The following is a 19,578-nucleotide window of genomic DNA, read 5'->3' on the forward strand; positions in this document are numbered from 1 at the left end:
CAAACCCATAACTGTAAGGAAATTAACAGTTAAGTACTGCAAGATAAGAGACCTCCAGGCACACAACAAGTCACCATTCAAAACACCTCAGTCAGCTACAGCTACCTCCACAGCAAACTCACAGTGTTAACTACCACCACCACATTTGTGTTCCTTCCACTCACAAAACACGAACTTTCTTTGCATTAATATTTTCACAACATGTTCGCTTGTGAAATATGTGCAGTAGAGAGAGGAGGGAGCCACACATATGGGGCAATACACTATGAGCATCCCACATCTGAGCAAGAAATGGTCTGACTACATTTGCCTACCTGGAATAGGAAACACTAATTATTTCAACAACTTGAGAGCAAAGTTTTGCAATGTTTTGCTAAAGCATCATATGGATGAAGAGCACAGGAACAGCTCAGGGACTCCCAACACCTGTGCAAATGGCAGCAGGCAGAGGGTGAAGAGTGCAAGTGGAGCCCCAGAGACACCCCTGCAATCTCCTTTACAACTGCAAAACACTGTAACATCAGGGCATTCAAGTCTTTATTTGAACAAAGGATTTCCAAATGGATTCTGGGAGACTCCCATCTCTATGTGGGGCGGTGGGGAAGGGGAACCATTGGAGATACAAGGGGTTTTTTGGTTTGTTTTTTAAGGGAACTAACACTACTAGGAAGGTTTCAGAGTAACAGCCGTGTTAGTCTGTATTCGCAAAAAGAAAAGGAGTACTTGTGGCACCTTAGAGACTAACCAATTTATCTGAGCATAAGCTTTCGTGAGCTACAGCTCACTTCATCGGCTGTAGCTCACGAAAGCTTATGCTCAAATAAATTGGTTAGTCTCTAAGGTGCCACAAGTACTCCTTTTCTTTTTACTACTAGGAAGAGGGATCATTGGGGATTATTTAAACAGAATTAGGGGAAAACAGGCAGTGAGTTCAGGATCACTTTGGGGGTGGGCTGAGGCCAATGGAAAGTGTTAGTGAGCATGAAGGGTTATATAGTTACACAGAGAGTATCTGAAATTAAAATTTAAAAAAGTGCTTACAGTAAGCTGATCCAATTTTGCACATAGCTAGCTCATGTCACTACATGACGGTTCAACTATTACCCTCGTTTTTTCCACATAGCAAGATTGTCTGCTCTTCAGGCAAAGCCTGTTTGTACAGCATTTAGCACAAGCCCCAATTCTATCTGGGTCTTTTGGGCACTCCCATAATATAAATAATAATTGTAAAGCAATACACAACCCTAACTTTGGCTTCGCCTGACTTCTGAGTGCTTAGTCTTATCTTACTGCTTTAGGTCTTTTTAAAAATGGAGTATATGTACATACCAAATCATGTTGTTTATTAGTAATGGACTAAGTGGACTACGACTTAAGTGGCAGCAGACTTAAGAGCATGAATACCTCCTAAATACTAAAGTAATGTTCATCTTCATTCGTAATTACTTAAAGTGCTTTCTAAGTCAGAACTAGAGGTCACCAAAACAGTACACAGAAGAAACAATGAACTCCTGGGTATACTCCAACAAGGACATAAGAAAGGCAACAAGTTTGAAAAAAGGTATTCTGGAAATACATGGATCTGATGGTGAAAAACAGGAGCAAGAGTGTAAAAGAAAGATCTGTTAAAATACTCACTGGAGAAGAGTGCTGTGTAAAGTACTGTAGGCATCATTTATTTTTCCAGATAAAATTTATGAGATTAGTTGTGTACATGTTACATATTACCACCTACTCTGACATTGAGTGTAGTATAAACAGACAAGCATGCATACTGCTAATTTGGGAATCCTTCAAAACTTAAGACAGTAATCTCTACAAGCCAGTTCGCCAATTCTTATGAAGATTGTGCTATTAGTCATTTTTATTTGCTGGCAGCATAGCAGGGAGCTCTCTGTTCTTCTGTAATACACTTGTTTCACCATTTCAGCAGCTGCTGGAAGAGAGCAAAAGCCCTTCAGGACAGTCTCAGGGAATGTGGTGATCCAGGCAGAGCAATTGGTCTGGCACAAAAATTGGATATGAAGAGCCAAGCAAAGTGAAATTAAGCAATAAGGCATAACAGGGTCTATGTCACAGCAGGATATCACCACACATCGGGTGCATTATGGAGCATGAGTGCCTTTAAGCTGCCAGAGGTAGGACAGCATCGTATGGATGACACACGCCCTGAAGTACCTTAATGAAATATACACACTTCGCTTCATCTCCAATACATATACCGTTAAAAAATGTGCATTCACATTGTTACAGTTTGGGCCTGTCTCGATTTTACACACAGCTATGAAGCTTAAAACTTTCACTTAAGAAGAAATGGTAGACCAGACTCTTAAACACACCCAACATTTTGTGTTTTAATAAAACTGAAATAAAATACAGCTAACTCAGCTGATGGATTTTCACTGAAACTCATGGCTAGTCAGATCACAGGAAGAGAGACCTGTGGGATCCCCTGCAGAAGACCTGGTATTCTGTTGTGTAACATCCAAAGCACACATTAGGGCTGCACAATCTAGTTCTGAAACTAGGAAACAGAGGGAGCTCTAAGAATTAGAGAACATAAAGTTGGAAGTGAATCTTCCACTAAAGAATCCATTTTTATCTCAATGTCATATGCTAAGGGTTCCTATCACCTATAATAATATTAATTATAGTGTGAATCAAAAAGGGACAAAAATAAATAAAATTATCTCAATCCTTCTACTCTATATAGAATATCTGGGCTTCTTTTTCAATTAGAACATGTGGTCAACCAAAAAAATTGCATAAAGATGAACTAATAACAAATGTGTTGGTTTGTCTTGTGCTGCTTCCTCCGGTTCAACTAGTCACATATTATTTTATTAATATTTTGGTACTGGAAAAAATAACGTCTTCAAAAAAATTAATTTAATTTCATTTTTCAGTAACCAATCTGATGTCACTTAATTAGCTTTATCCATATAACGTAATAGTACATGGAATGCTTACTGGATACTCAAATAACATTTCAGATTTGTCCTATAGCTTTAAGAGACATTTCTGAATTTTCTTTCTAAAAATAGTTATGTTCTCAACTCAATACAGGGGTCCTGAAACAATTTTTATAGGGGGGTACTTATGATGTTTCTTATTACTACTTCAAGCTGGGGGGTGCAGCAGCACCCCCAGCACCCTTAATTCTAGCACCACTATATATATATATATATATATATATATATATATATATATATATATATATATATGGAATTTTGAAAAAAAAACAGTGAGAAATATACAAAATGCTGTATTTAGTTTTATTCTACTTAGGATTAAAAGAATCAGTGAACACAAGACTCTCTGGATGATGACTCAAAAAGTCACCTTGGAGAAAAACTCAAAGTAAAAATAACAGACTTGTATAATAATGTGATCTAATCTTACTTTTGCTGAATATATCTGTGCTGAGTGAGGTTGATATGTATTTTTAAGTTGACTCTGCATAACCAGTATGTCATATTTTTCTCTTAAAAATAATTTCTGAACTACAAAAAAAATGTTAAGAATGGAAGGCAAATATTTCCTTGAAGATTCTTCTTGCTCTTCAATTTATAAACTGTGAGCTGGATCTTAATTTCCTCATTACCATTTTGGCAGAATAAGCATTACAGATCAAGTAAAATGTATTGAAGAAGGCGAACAGCAGTGCGAAGTGTTAGCACTGCAGCTCTCCCAACAGTGAAGTCACAAGAACTACCATGTGAATTAAGAAAGGAGGGGGGGTTGCAGGGGAAGTTCCCTAGACTAAACCATGCTATAATCTTATAAATCTCTTTACAATTGTCATGCTTCATACAATGCATTTAGTATTAAAAATGTATTGAAGAGATTAGATCTTCCATCGCTTATGGAGGAAGATAACCAGCTAATGAACGAACAAGGATATTTCCAGCTTCAACTCTGAGATTGTCCTTGTTAGTTAATGCTTTGCAAGAAAGCAAAACCACCAGCCTGTGTGGATTAGAAATACAATCTGATTTTTATTTATTTATTTTATGTTAATTACTTGCTTTCAAAAATTTTGGAAACTCTTATAAAGGATAGCAAGTTGGATCCTTGTTATGCCTTTACTCATAGGTGCTGGAACTAAGGGTGCTGCCATACACCCTGGTTTTAAGTGGTTTCCATTATATACTGGGTTCAATCGCTCTCAGGACCCCCACAATACAAATTGTTCCAGCACCCCTGTCTTTACTACCAGAAAAGAAGAGAGACGCTTCTCAATGTCGAATATTCTTTTTAAATTCTGATTTCAAAATAATATCCAATTTATCAAATAAAAGTAATCCCATGGCATACAATAGGTTGAAATAGCTAAAAACAATGCATGCACATTCAGAAAGCATTAATTACTAATCAATGGTGAAGCTATGCATATTAGTCTAATGATAATGCTCTACACTGATATTTCTGAGGCACACATTACATTTCTGAGACCTTCCTACCTACATCAGATGGGAGTCAGTGGGCCCAGCCTCTTTCTCTATGTGTCCCCAAGCCCCCGCCATTAAAAAAACCCCAAAGCTTTCCAAAATACACGGTGGCACCAGTACTGTATAATAATTAAGTTTGACAACTGCAAGTCTTACAAAATTAGTTATCACCTTTATGTTTACCCACTGGAAGCAATGAATCAGGAAACAAAGTAAGATGGTCAAGATTAATCAGTAAAGCAAGAATACTCTTTTTTTTAAAAAAATCTCATCGGTACTGGCAAGCTCAATTTCATTGATTCAAAAGATCACTGTAGAACTTCTGTAACAAATCAGAGATCTAGGAAATAGATAAGATGGAAAACAGATCCATTACACCTAATGGTCTGCTAGGGTGCCAAGAAAAACACTTATCCTAAATACGCTCATACAATGTCATGATCAAAATGATACCAATGTCAAGCACAAAACAGTTCTAATACAGAATGGTTCAGATAAAATAACCCACTGTGTAAGATCTACTGTTTCTCCCTTACTGCAGAAATACATCCAACTGAAAAGAGCATTCTGTCAAAGTATTGTCCTGTGAGGTACAGATACAGAGTAAGAAAAATAATTGTATTTTAAAACATAACTGGAATGTTCAATTTAATTTAAGTTCTAGTTAATTTGACAGGTACTATATCAAGTAAAAACATCCTGCAAGGCCTTTATTGAAAAGGTCAATGCACTATACAACTAGCTTCAAAGGACAACAGAACTCCCTTCCATTTACAGAAATGTAGCCCTGTGATACTTAATGTAGCTTATCAATATCCACTCATGCTTTGTATAATAAGAGAAGATTAAGGTTCAAAGTGCCTCAGTCATTTTTGAAAAGCGGCTCCCAACTCACTTACACTCTTCTGAAAATTATATCCTGATCTGTAAATAATTACAGTTTCCCCTTTTGAGTATATGGCAAAAAAATAATATTCAGGAAAAATATGGAATGGCTAACATTGGTATGTCCTATCTCATTCTCAACTCAGAATGATCCCATACCTTTCATTATGCAGTCTCTTAACAGGACAGCCTTAGCAAAGAAATAAAAGTAGTATGGTGTAAGACATATAACAAGACAGCAATACTGATGTCACTTTCCTTTAGCCAAAGCTCCTCTACTGTCCAGACTCAAAACATTATTGCATATAATAATTGTCTATATATCACAATATCTTGTTTAGAAATGCCAAAGTGTTACTACTTCACATCAACAAGTAGACTATATGTTGTAAATGAACTCTACCCCAATTATTTATTTAAGCTTTCATGTTGTCTTTACACCCAGCTATCTCCTTGAATAGTGCATTACCAAACGTTCTTTGGCTCCTAATTTTGAAGTCTCTCCTTTTTATAACATAAATAAATAAATCGGAAATTACTTGTTGACTCTGAATTTCTGGCAGTTTCCTTTCCAAAAATGTCTACACAACCTGCATGAATTTCCACTATTCTGACAACTACTGATGCATCATTAACCAGTTCATGACTCAGACAGTCTTTCCTGATTCTTCCTGTATGATTACAGGATATGATCGCTGAGATCTAGTAATCTAAGTGAAACAGACAAAGCAGATCTCCCAAAAGATGAGAGTTAGAAATGAACTTTACACTGAAAACCAATTTCAGACCCTATATTAGAATTTGCAACTATTTTATAATTTCAGAAGGTTGTTTTCCTTTATTCATAGAAAACCAGATGTGTTCAAAACATTGCAGAGCAAATATTTACCAATAAAGCAAATGTTTAATATTTTAAAAGTCATTTTCTTTTGGCTTTGGGTGTCAACAGGCATAATTCACTAAAGCAATTTAAGTTAATACTGCACTATAAGCTTTAAGGTTAAGATAAGCTTGTTTTGTTCAGAATGAGACATTTGTTGCAAAGTTTCCACAATGATGACAGATACACACACAGTAGACATTGCTTTCAAATTACACTACAGTTTGACATATGCTGATATGACAACCATGTAGTAACACAGCCCCTTTATTTCACCGACAGTTATAAACAACCAAAATAAAACAGTATGTACAAACTATGCCTGCTACTAAAAAATACCAGAGAACAAAATTAATTTCTGAAATGGGTGCATTTGCTGATGGTACTACTGTACATTACTGTTGAACTGTATTTTTCAAGGGTATTTCTTTCCCTAATTTGATTTCTTTTTGATGAGGAAGAGGGAAAGAGGATAGGAAGAACACAGGATAAAAAGCAGACTGCACAGGAGACCTTGACAATGATCTTGGAGGTAATTAATTCTTTCATTTTGGAGAATGTTTATAGATTTTTGGTTTTGCGTGTAAAATATAGAGGACATCCGATTACATTTCTTATACAGATGAAGTACCATTTAACAGCAAAATGAAGTATCAGTATGGGCAACTAAACGTCCATGACTACTGGTGTGGACCAAATTCTTAGCAGAGATTGATTTATCACAAGATCTGCCATCACAACTGGGCACCAGTGCTGCCAACAGAAAATTCAAGGATTAAATGAGTGCTGAGATTGAACTATCCTTTCATCTACAGAAATGGTCCCTCCCAGTCAGGGTTGTGACTTGTGTGTAGAATCATGTGAGGAAACTGGCACTAGAAATGACAATACAGTGCCTGCTTTATGGAAAATGGTCTTCCATTTTTAGGGCTATCAACTGTGCACTTATCACAAACACTGTAGATTAGATCACTAGCCTCTGACTTCTGGAGTGAAAAATCCAAGTTCAAATCTGTCCCAGATCACAAGTGACTATGGTGATCAAGGAACAAAAGGAAGTTAAATAGGCAGCACTTGTTTAAAACAAACAAAAGGACACACTTCTTAACATAACACAGTCTACCCGGAACTCATTGCCAGGGGATGTTGTGAAGCCAAAACTAAAACTGGGTTCAAAAAAGAATTAGGTAAGTTCATGGAGGATAGGTTCATCAGCGGCTATCAGCCAAGAATGGTCAGTGATGCAACCCCATGCTCTAGGTGCCCCTAGCCTCTGACTGCCAGAAGCAGGGAACGGATGACAGGGGATGGATCACTAGACAATTGCCCTGTTCTGTTCACTCCCTCTGAAGCACCAGGCATTGGTGACTGTCATAAGACAGGATAGTGGGTGAGAAGGACCATTGGTCTGTCTCAGTATAGCCACTTTATGTTCTTATCTCTTACTCCCCATTTCTGAACATCACAGGAAAGCCACCCAACAATTTGGCCTTATTCAATATAACTGGCAGTCTATCTCAGGGAGTCTCGTGTCTGAAACCTAGAATTCACTGATAGTGTACTGGAAGACAGCTAGTATTACAATTGCTCTATAATTAACACTATGCTTACACTTGGGCTCAGACTAGTAATATTAGATCCTCCCTTGCATGACTACTAAATTCTGTCAAAACATCCACATACATAAACCTTAAAATAAACATAACTTAAAAGCAGCTAGAGTATCTTAAATAGCATAATTCCAAATCAACTGATAACAATGGCAGAATTCCAAGAAAAGTTTTCTTTAAAGTTATTTTGGTTCATCTTTATTTCCTAAGCAATTAAAAAAAACATATTTAGTAACAAATGTTCAGTGCCAAGTGCAGAATTAGCTGTCATATAAAGCAAGTGTTTTACACAGAAACTTCCTCAGGTGAAAAGCTGACTAATGTAATTTAGCTAGATCCAATTCTAACTCAGTACAAGATCAAGAAATAGTTTTAAACTGGAAGATATCTAATAAAAGTACAATGAAGACATATGCTAAAGAAAAAAATGGTAAGGCCCTGATCCTGCACGGACTTATGCATTTGCTTAACACATACTGAGTGGCACTGCTGATGTCAGTGGGACTTCTAAGAGTGCATAAAAATAAATCTTTGAAGGACTGTAGCCTAAATGGTTTAAAAAACCTGCAGTCTTCCGCTATCTGCAACCATTCCATCTCAGAGCATGATTGCATCAGACTCACATGCTAGGAACGATTGCCTCTGGTAACTGACTGGATGAGACCCCTTCAAGGAAAACAAAAGGTACTGTTGTAATAGTCTTCTTAGTAAACAACCAACTTTGCTCTAAGCATGGTGTAGGTAAGCATCATGCTGTTGGGTGTTCTGCTTTTTGGCTAAAAGAAAGTCTGGACAACTTGGTCATTAGAAATCCCACACAGAAGTAAAACATTTACTCTGGTGTCCTTACCAGATTCCAAATGGGTAGCATTTCATTACAGATAGTGTGTTATTACTGGTAAACTTTGCAGATGATACACAGGTTGGGGAAGTGGTAAACAATGAAGAGGACACATCACCAATACAGATACTAATACAGTGCGATCTGGATCACGTGGTAAGCAGGGCTCAAGCAAACAATATGCTTTTTAACTCTAGAAACAAAGAATGTGGGCCATACTTACAGGACTGGGGACACTATCCTGGGGAGCAGGGACTCTAAAATGGACTTGTGGTCATGGTGAGTAATCAGCTTAACATGAGCTCCCAGTGCAACCCTGTAGCCAAAAGAGCTAAAATGATCCTTGGATGCATCAATAGGGGAATGTCAAGTAGGAGGAAAGAGGTTATATGACTTCCATATTTGGCACTGGAGTGACTACTATTGGAATACTGTGTCCCAATCTGGTGTCCACAATTCAAGAAAGATGAAGAGGCTTCAGAGAAGAGCCACACGAATGATAAAGTGTGTAAAACATGTCTTATACTGAATAGACTCCAGGAGCTCAATCTGTTTAGCTAAACAAAGAGAAAGTTGAGGGGCTATTTGATCACAGTCTATATAAGTACCTATATGGGGAACAACATTTTGATAATGGGCTCTTCAATCAAGCAGACAAAGGTGTAACAAGACCCAGTGTCTGGAATTTAACTAAACTTTATTAACTAAACTAAACTAGAAGTAACTAAACTTTATTCTTGAGGTTGTTGACAGATTTGACACTTGGTATCTAGCAAGCAGTATCCTGATTTTAAATCTCGGTAGGAGTCCTCCTACTGGAATAATGACTGGAGTACCACTCTGCCAAAGCTTGCATCTGACCTAACGGCCTGCCCCAATGCATAGATGAATGTGTGGGGCTGAACTCCACCTTGCTGCCCTACAAATCTCAGTCAAAGGGATACTGTTCAAAGAGTCTGTGGAGGTTGCCTGAGTTTGAGTTGAATGGGATCTAACGTCCAGATGAATCATCTTCGCAAAAATATTGCCAGTATGTATGCAGTCCGAAACCCACTTGGATAGTTTTTGTTAGGATATTGACTGTCTTCTTATCCATCCTGCAAACACCATGAATAGTCTCAGAGAGGTTCTAACCATTCTGGTTCTATCCAGGTAAAAGGACAAATGTCCTACCCATTTCTGGGGTGTGAAGCTTTACTTCAACTGGTGAAGAATGAGGTTAAGAAAAGACAACCACGGGATGATAGATTATTATTACTACCCAAAATAATTATAGGCAGGAACTTAGGGTGAGGTCTCAGGCTGACCTTGTCCTTGTGGAAGATAATAGAGAGGGGATCTACCATGAGGACCTGAATTTCCCCATTTGTCCTGGCCGATGTTATGGCCACTCGGAAGGCTGTCTTTTTAGAAAGTTGCTGGATTGAGCTGGTAGTCATGGGCTTGAACTGAGGCCCCATTAATCCAGCCAGCACTATGCTGAGATCCCAAGCAGGAAAGTGTTTCCTAGATGGTGGAAAGGCATGGGTCAGTCCTTTAAGGAATCTCATCATGGTCCTGCAGCTATGTGACAAGTCCTGTGCTGTCTCGAGTGCCATTCTAGAAGTGACCTGCCCTTTGGACATGGTGGATCTTAACTCCTTCTGATATTCGTTGGGAAGCTTGTCCATTAAAGAGGAGAGTTGATTCCATAGCAGAAAATGGTACTTTGTGAAGAGTGCCTGATAATTAGTTATCCCAGCCTGAAGACTCACTAATGTTTACTCTTTATGTCTGAAAAGGTCCAGTTTTTTAGGATCCTTTTCTGTGGGAATCGACCTAGTTTGTTGTTCAGACCTTTCTTATGGAGCTTGGATGATAAGAGACCTCAAGGTGGGGAGCTGGAAGGAGTACTCAAATCCTTTCCCCAGTGCCTTATATCTCCTATCTGCATACATGGAAGTTGGCAGGGATCGTTGCAGAAGCATGCCATACAGCTTTAGCTGTTTCTAGCAGTACCTCATTGATTGGTAGGACCATTCTACCTGACAGAGCCGGAGAACACCCAGCACATTGTGCAGCTTTTCTTGTCTGATGCCAAGTGAAAAGTCTAGACTGTCCATTAACTGCCTCATCCAGTCCTGAGACTTTCAACTCATCTGAAAGGGGTGTGGATGGAGGGTTGGTCATTTCATCTGGGGACAAGGTGGAAAGGGGCAGTGGCTATTGGTGTTCAGGGAGAAATCATGCCCACTGACTCTTTGTTCCTCCTCTACTACAGACTGTTGAGGGGTTGATGTCAGGGCCAATTGCAGCAGCTATTTGGGAGAGGACAATCTTAATTTACAATACAGCTGGGGAGATGCAATACCCGATGGTACTCATCAGAGATTGGGAACACGATGGCTGGACTGCGGTACTGACTTTGGGGGCTTCCTGGCTATCAGTACCGTGTGCTGAGGCAAAGTGGTTACCATTGGTCTTGGAACTGGTTTCATGATCAATGGGTCAGCAACATGGAAGGCAAGATATGTACTATGGCAAGACACTATCTGTCTGAGTAATCTGCTAGGGTGGTACTAAGAGGCTTAGGAGATCTTTTGCAGCTGCATAGGTCTCCAGGGTGGTTGGTACCAAAATACACCTTTGCTCCATTATGATCAAGGGTGATGACTCCAGTGTCTGCTCTAAGGAAGCAGCCAGCCGCTGAGAATGAAATATTTTGAGTTACAGCAGGACAAACATGTTTGACCATAGCCACTAAACATAAATTCAAGGATGGCTGAATTCATTTTAATCCAATTTATTACCCATAATAAAATTCATTCTTGAGGGAAGTTTCAAGTTTCAGTGGATTTTTATGGCAAAAGTATAACCCCAATTTTATGGGTTAATAGGGTAAAAACTGACAACGTTTAAGCCATGATAGCTAACAGTAAGCACAAAATATTTCTCCAAGCAACACGGAAACAAGATACTTTTTTAAAAACTTGCATCAAAGTGAACAAAAATGCGTGGGAGATATTTACTAAAATGGCAAATGCAAAATATTCCACTGAATCCTGTTAAATAATAATTAAATAACGAAAAACAGAGAAGCAGTGACAAAGCAAAAACACCATGATTTGAAAGATTAGCAACCTGTCACTTCATTATCAAGCTGATGGGGACAGGTTTTAAATCCCTGCTCTTTCAATTAGGATGTATGAAAATGCATTATCTACATGTTAACAACATCAAAACACTCTCACAGCAGATGCTCAACCCTGCACAGTAGCCATTTATTTCTGAAATATGTGATGTACAAACACATGTATCCTGACTGGAGTAGTATTGGAAATTCAATTAACTAATAATAATATTAAAAATGTTGGTTTAATTTTCCTCCTCCACAATCTGTTCTAAAATTGTTGGTGTACATTTTTTTTTAAAATTACACCCTCCCTTGATTTGTGATGGACCTGAAGAACAGTAGACCTGCTTCTGTTTCAATAACAGGTCTACTGCAATCTCTAGAGCCAATTTTTCAAATAATTATTTGCATCACAGAAAAAAAAAATCTCTGCTGCATTGTGTGTGAGACTGTTTCTAAGCAACACTGTTGTTTCAGATCAAACATGAAATAGTCATCTCAGTAAAGGTTCAGCACTTTTTCTCTGTACTTACTTATTCTGCATCATGTTCATTATAACCCAGTCGAAGGGATAGACATTCTTCCCAATGAGATTCTTGAACATGATGAATGTTTCCATCAGAAAGTCCTAAAATAAGAGGGAAAACATTTGAAAAAGGCCACTCTTTCAGATCAAATGTGATACCATATGGCTGATGAAAACTCACTTGATTAATGACTAAATTCAAAAAGGTATCTCTTGCTTTGTTGAATGAAAAAAATACAAACTACTGTTAAGGTAAACTGTATATTAATTCTATGGTAATTATATTATTTATCCCTTTCAGAAGATAGCTGTAACAAGTATAGGGTTTTTTTTCTTTTTTTAAACTAAATAGTTCTATATTGTAATAAACCAATTCATTATATAATTCCATGAAAAAGAACAAATGACAAAATTAATCAAATTGAAATTCTTTGTTGAAGGTGGTTCCAGCTCTCATTGATAAGCAGGTGGTTAAGGATAAGCATGAAGTCTTACAAAATGGACTTCATAGTACATTACAACGTATCACACCAGTCAAAAAAGAATAGATGTATAGAATTGAGATCTGTCAATCCTGTTTTGAATATAAATGTTGAAACCAACTATCTGTATATGTAAAAAGAGGGAGGAAGATGGTTTTAAAAATATTTCTTATGTTAACCAAAAAAGGGTCCAATTATACAAAAGTATTCACTGGTGAGCAGGTGCATTCTCCAGTGTAGACTTGTTTTAAAAGATATGCTCTGGTTCGAATTAGAATTAATTCAGGGAAGTCCTATGGCTGTGTTATATGAGAGATCAGAGTAGACGATAAGTTTAGGCTCCCCCTAAAAAGAGACACGAATTTGGTTCTGCAAGAGAGAAACTGATTCTGCACAATATATGCTTGGTGGCATTGGCCAGTTGATTTTTGTATAGACGAAGAAGAAAAAACTCTCTGGAGAAAGAAACTTGTGCAATTTACATGTGCTGTGAAGCACAATTTGCGGTGCTGTAAAAATAATAATGCATATTAACATGTAATACTTTTCAGAGCATCAAAACCGCAGAAAATATGCAGACAGCCGGAAAGAGCTTATGCAACAGCTCCTCGTCCCACAGAATGTACCACCTAGTCCCACTGAACTTTTTATTCTTGATACAATTGTCTCAGTTTTCTGGTCCAAGGCTATTTCCTGTGCTGGAGCTTACATGGAACCTTGTTCAATACCATCTCTTCAAAATGCTTCTCCAGATTTCTCCAACATAGAAAATTGACAGCTGTCTGTCTTTTCATGCAAGACAGTGTTCTCCCATTTGTCTGTCCATTCAAAGTCTTAATGGAACTCCATCCTTGTTTGAGTTAATCTTTCTTGCTCATTGTCCTTTTAAACATTTTAACACTGGTATGAGTCCTGGTATTGAATATACCCTGGGAATGTGTTATTGCTTTCCCTAGAATATTAGAAGAGGTGCATGTTTCCAAGATATACAGCTCTCCCTGGTCAATATTAGAAATACTGCCATTGACCAGCCAGGGAATTTCTCACCTCCAAGAACCAAGGAGTTCCTAAGTATGCTCAGCAGCTGTACAGCATGGTGGGAGTGAGAGAAGGATGACTGCTTTAGAATGTCTCGTGCAGCATTCTGCAGCAACCAAAGGAGGAAATATTTCACGTATTTTTATCTGATGAATCATAATTAGGTGCAATGTCTATAGAGCCAAAGAGGCCCACAAAACATCAGATGGCACAGAATAGGAATTTTAAAGAAACACCACTAGGTGAGTAAAACAGCTAATGGTAAAATTACTCTCCATAACACATCAGTAAAAGAAGACATTCTGACATTAAAAGAATTGACTTTGAAGACTTCCAGAGTTTTCAACTGCTAATCGTTAATATGAGATGCTACTGCTGCACAAGCCAAAATTCATTTCAGGTAAATACTTCACTAGCTCAGTAAATGTATCCTCAGTTTAGTGATCAGACTGCATACTTCACAGCTAGTTTTTCAGATATAAGTTACAAATTTTTAATTATCATATTGCATATTTTGTTGACTGGAATCATGCAGTATTTCTTTCATTAAACTATGTTTTTACTACATGAAATGGTTGATTTCCTTGTTGATCCTGCTTCATGGCTTAATAACTGAGATTTCAGTGGGAGTTGTACTCATGTGAATGAGGGGAAATTTGGGCCCATAGAGTTTATCTTTTTGAATATTTTACGAATGCAGATACATACTTTCCTGGTTTCTTATAGCAGATTTCATTTTGTACTTTATTAGTTCTGCTAGATGCTTCAGCTGTGGAGTTTTTGCACACTTTGCTGATCAAGCTGCATGTGGTGGCAGATGAATTTTTCATGCATTTTGCTGATCGACTTGCATACTTTACTGACCATGAAGGTGATGTAATGTTTGATTTGTGCTAATTTGCTGATTCAGCCACATATTTAATCTATTGACATTTACACTTTAATAATCCCATTTTCGCAAAGGTACTTTAATCATCAGCATGTAAAGTTTATTGAATAGAATTTATACCCTCTGAAGTTTACTTATTCATCATGTATTTTTATCAGTACTCTCTTGGCAGTTTAGATTTTATCCTTCCTCTATGAAAAGTAGTTGATTTTGTGCCAGAATGGCTTGCATTATGAGCAAAAATCAGGATTTTATTTTTAATCATCCGCTCATGCTATGTTTCCTCAGCAACTTTAAGAGACTTTTAGTGGTAGTTTGAGCCAATACAAACTGCTCTAACTGTAAAGCAAGGATACAGAATCAAATTGTAGGAGCAAACCATGCAACTCTTTCTTCATTATAGCCCAGCTTCTAACTTCTGCCCACCTGATATGTCACGGGTACAAGAAAGGTCTGAAGCCCTCTTGGCTGCTGCACCAGTGAGCTTCACACTGGTGACAGTGAAGGGGCATCTCTGAGACGATGGGTCCCATTTGCAATCTTTCGGTTTTTTTAACAAAGGGAAAGGGAGAGGATTACGGACAGCGTGTAGACAGACGAACAGGACTTACAAACAGATCAGGGTGAGGAAAGGGAATGGAGAGCAATTTAGTTCTGTGTCCTTTAAACACTGTTTAGCTGGGATTGGTGTGAAAAAAAGAAGGTGGCAATTTTCCTTTTTTCAGCTGACTATCCAGCAAGCCCAATATATGAAGACCTCTAGAATGGTAGATTATAGGATTTCAGAGTGAGGGTTTCTGAACACAGAGAGAATAAAGGAGATAGGAGAGGGAAGAGAAGCCTGACATTGCCTGCCTGCTGGGTGATGGCCTCTTTCACTGCCTCACCTGACTGCTCATAACTGGCAAACTATGTTTTTTCATGAACACCGGAAAGAACGGAACCCTCTGCCTTGTAGTTGGGTGCAGAACGGAGAAGAGAATGCCCCTTTCCATCCTTCAAGGCCTCCAAACATCACACACCACGTTTCACAAGCTCTACTGTTCACATAGTTGTGATTTTCCAGTTCTCCAATACATCCCAAGGCTTAGTAAGATCATTTGAAGCTCTCTACAGAGCGCATAAGCAGCATGGGAACTCCATAGAAGGATGATTTTAGGGGACAAGCAACTCCCTTCTAAAGCATCCCCTATGATATGTGGATCCCCACCTACCAGTGACATGTATTAGCAGCCAGGCCTCCCCAGGGCAGCACTATATAAAGCAGATGGCAGGTGGTCTCCACACCAGCCCATTTATGGGGGTGGGGGCACTTGAAGAGTAGGCAGATATGCTAGGGCTTTAGGAAGGGGGGATGTTTTCATATAGCCCTGCAAGTTTGTTTATTTTTTTCAAAAGAGATTAAAATCTTCAAACTACTGTGGCTTTTCTGAAGTAGCAAGTGAAGTGGTGGTCAAAGAAAGCCAAAGAGCAATTGCTTTAAACTGTAAAGCAGCCACGAAAGTAATCTCTCACACTCCCAGTAGTGCCAGTTCAAAATCTGACTTCAGATGAAATACTTAAATCACTTAGTACAGTGGTTCTCAACTAGGGGTCTACAGCCCCTGGGAGTCTGTGACCCCTTTCAGGGGGTCCCCGGGGCCCCACATCTGAAACCCGGTGCCCTGAGCCCTGGCGCCCTCTGTGGGGCTGAAGCCGGGAGCCCCGACACCCCCCTCTGGGGCTGAAGCTAGCAGCCCGCCCCAAAGCAGCCCGGGGCTGAAGCTTGCAACCCTATAGCCCCATCTCCCTGCCATGGGCAGAAGCCCTGAGCCCATGGGCAGAGATGGGGGGGCACAAGGGTGTTGGCCACCAAACTGCAGCCTTACCCAGAGTTGCCACCTCCTCCTCCTCCTCTCCCCCGGCCCTCCTCAGGCCCAGCCCTCTGGCCAGGTTGTAGGTGGGAAACCAGAGCCAGGCAGTGCGGGGCAGCTACTCTGGCTGCTGGTGCCATGGAGCGGGCAGCTGTGGAACTACCCTCGTCTGCTGCTGGTGCCCAGGGTTGTGGCTGCTCCTCAGCTTCCAGCCCTCTTTGACTGCTCACACAGCTGCTAAGAGCCGCCTGGGTGGGGGAGCCCGGTTCTGGGGCTCAGCACAGCCTTTGGGGAACAGCCACCACAGGGGAAGCCCTTCTGTCACATAGCACCTAACTATCCTTCTCCCTGCACCCTGAGCTACCCCCACACCCTAGCTACCCCCCCGCCTGTGCACAGCCCCTAGCTACCCCCTGCCTGCACCCTAACCTACCACCCTGCCTGTACACAGCCCCTAAGTACCCCCTGTCTGCACCTTGAGTGGTTTTCAAACTTTTTGAGCTGAGTCCCCCACCTTTGAGTTATATTTTTTGGTTGCAGCCTCCCAAAACCCAGACAGGTTGGGCTCAGGTGAGTCTGGGGGTGGAGGTGGTGCTCCCACCCTGGGCCCCGCCAGTCCTTGCCCCTCCCCCTCACATAGAAATCAAATTATGCTGATACCCAAGGGTCCCCTGCCAGCCCAGAGACCCAAGTCCCCCTCCCGCCCCAGCTGGGTCCTGGGGTTTTTATACATGTTGATGGGGGGGCTCAGCAAGAAAAAGGTGGAGAACCCCTGACTTAGTAGACAATTAAACTTCCTGGAATGGAACCATGAATCTTACATTGTGTTCTCCAGGCAGAATCTATATGAATCTTCACAAAATTTAATAGCCCCGCAAAATGGTGGGAAGCAGTTAGCAGCACCAGAAGTGCCTCCCAACCCCTTCAACCAGGGTCCCCAAACAGAGACAGAAACAGGGGGAAGGGGAGGAGCACAGGACACAAATCAGGAGAGAGAGTTTGAGCTCAGTGTCTGAAGTTGAGGAGTTTCAAGGAGGGAGTGAATGACCACGTCAAAGGCAGCATATATGACAGGTCAAGAACCATGAGCACAAAGAAGTGCAGTTGCAACCTGACCAAGGAGAGGACTTCAGTGAGTGGAGGCTGTGAGCAGTGAATTTGGTGGAAAATGTAATTGATTACATTTATTTGTACAACAGCAAGCAGGATTCGGCTTCTCTCTTCACTTATTTAAGAGACAGCTGAAACAAGCACCCCAAACCAGTAGATTCAATGTTTGTAAAAAAGGTGGTGATTTTTTTAAATTAATATTCTAAGCATAATGTAGACTGTTACTTTCATTTGAATCACATTTATTCTGAATGCTAGATTAGAGTAGAGAACTCCACAAATTGATTATAAAGTATGTAAATACTAAAATATGTACACTGATGAGAAGTTACAGACTTTGCTGATGACTTTCAAGCCACTCTTCTATAGTTAGTCTATTAAGAGAGACCCTGATTCACTAAGACCTTTTCAGGAATGAAACAGCTGACTGTCAGTAGAGTAACCTAAAGGAATGTTAGGTAGCATTACTGGCTTATTCGGATAAGTATCTCTGCTCAGATTTCCTAGCAGTTAGAGTGGTGGTCAAAGCCAGATGTAGGGTCGGGCCCAGGTTGAGGGCAGTGCTGAAACTGGGGACCGGGGACAGGCCATGGGTCAGAACAAAGATTAAAGTCAGAAAACAAGACAAATCAGTATCATAGTTGGAATCCAGATGCAGGCCAATGGTCAAAGTAAGGTGGTCAGAGTCACCAGATAAGCCAAATCAGTATCATTGTCAGAGTCGAGATGTAGGCCAAGGGTTGAAACTGGGTTGGAATCAGTCCAAGTGTCTGGAGGTCAGGAGCCAGAAATAGGGCTGGAGCAAGGTCAGATTAGAGCACGGACAAGGCTGGAGCACACTGGAACAAGACTCAGGCAAGGCTGGGGCAGGAACAAGAACCAGATCAGGGGCAGGCTGTAAGCCTAGAGAGTCTGCAAGCCAGCAGGACGGTTCCTGTGTTGTTGCACAGACTAACCTGCAGCGCTGGCAGGGTTAGTGAAATACCTGTTCCTTTCCTCTCTTGTGCGGTCCTGCCCCTCGTTCTCTTACTCATCTTGCTTTCTTTCCCCATCTAATACCTTTCCATGCTCTCCCTCCCCTTTCGTCTTCTAACTTTAGCTTCCCTCTCTTTTGGTCCCTTCCCACATCCAATGCTCCTTCCTCTCTCCTTGCTTCTTCCATCTGTCTGCTTTTAGCTGGGCTGTAACTGGGTTTCAGAGGAAAAGCTGCTGCTGGCCATACCACATTCAGCTGTTCGGCTGTTATGGGGTATAAAGAACAAATAGCTAAGCGCATACCACTCTACATACAGCTGAGCAGAGCAGGACTGACAGCAGCAGCTTCTCTTTTGAAGCCTTGCCATAAGCTACCAAAAGGAAGGCAGTGGGGGAGGGGGGCAAAGGTGAAGAAACTGGATGGATATGGAGTAACAGATTTTAAATATACATACCTCACACACACGTGTATAATATGTTTGCTTGATACACTTAAACATAATGCACTTCACACTGAAAAATGTATATGACACTAACAATAGAAAATCAGCCCTTTTAAACTCTCTCCAAGGCATCCAGAATTTTACAGAAATTATATAGCCTCTAGCTGTATCATAGCAAGTGCACACCTTACAATGGAACTACTGTCTTTAAAGCAAAGTATAAGGTCAATAATATACTCCAGGTTGTGTATCGGTTAGCCAAAATATGCACAACTTGACTATGCAAAGGAAATGTATCCTTTGCCCTTGTTTACCTAGCAACGCATGACCTTCTAGAATCATGAGCCAGCATGCTTGGCATGTTTAAATCACTAAGATCTCCTAGGCGAAGTGAAAGGATATTATGAAAATAGCAACTCTCATAGCCAAATACTAACACAGAACCTTTTGCTAGCCTGAAAAAATGAAGGTGAGATCCCACCG

The 19,578-nt window shown here is 40.1% G+C and overlaps 1 protein-coding gene across 2 annotated transcripts in view; it reads right to left on the minus strand.

Annotated features, from left to right (window-relative positions):
• DOCK1 (dedicator of cytokinesis 1) overlaps positions 1–19,578 on the minus strand; it is a 540,600-nt gene that overhangs the window by 211,167 nt on the left and 309,855 nt on the right. For both annotated transcript variants that reach the window (XM_074959163.1, XM_074959164.1), the window contains exon 29: positions 12,313–12,407. In XM_074959163.1, coding sequence (XP_074815264.1) covers positions 12,313–12,407 — 95 coding nt within the window. The remainder of the gene's footprint in view (positions 1–12,312; positions 12,408–19,578) is intronic.

This window comes from Natator depressus, chromosome 7, assembly GCF_965152275.1.
Source record: "Natator depressus isolate rNatDep1 chromosome 7, rNatDep2.hap1, whole genome shotgun sequence".
Lineage (NCBI taxonomy): Eukaryota > Metazoa > Chordata > Testudines > Cheloniidae > Natator > Natator depressus.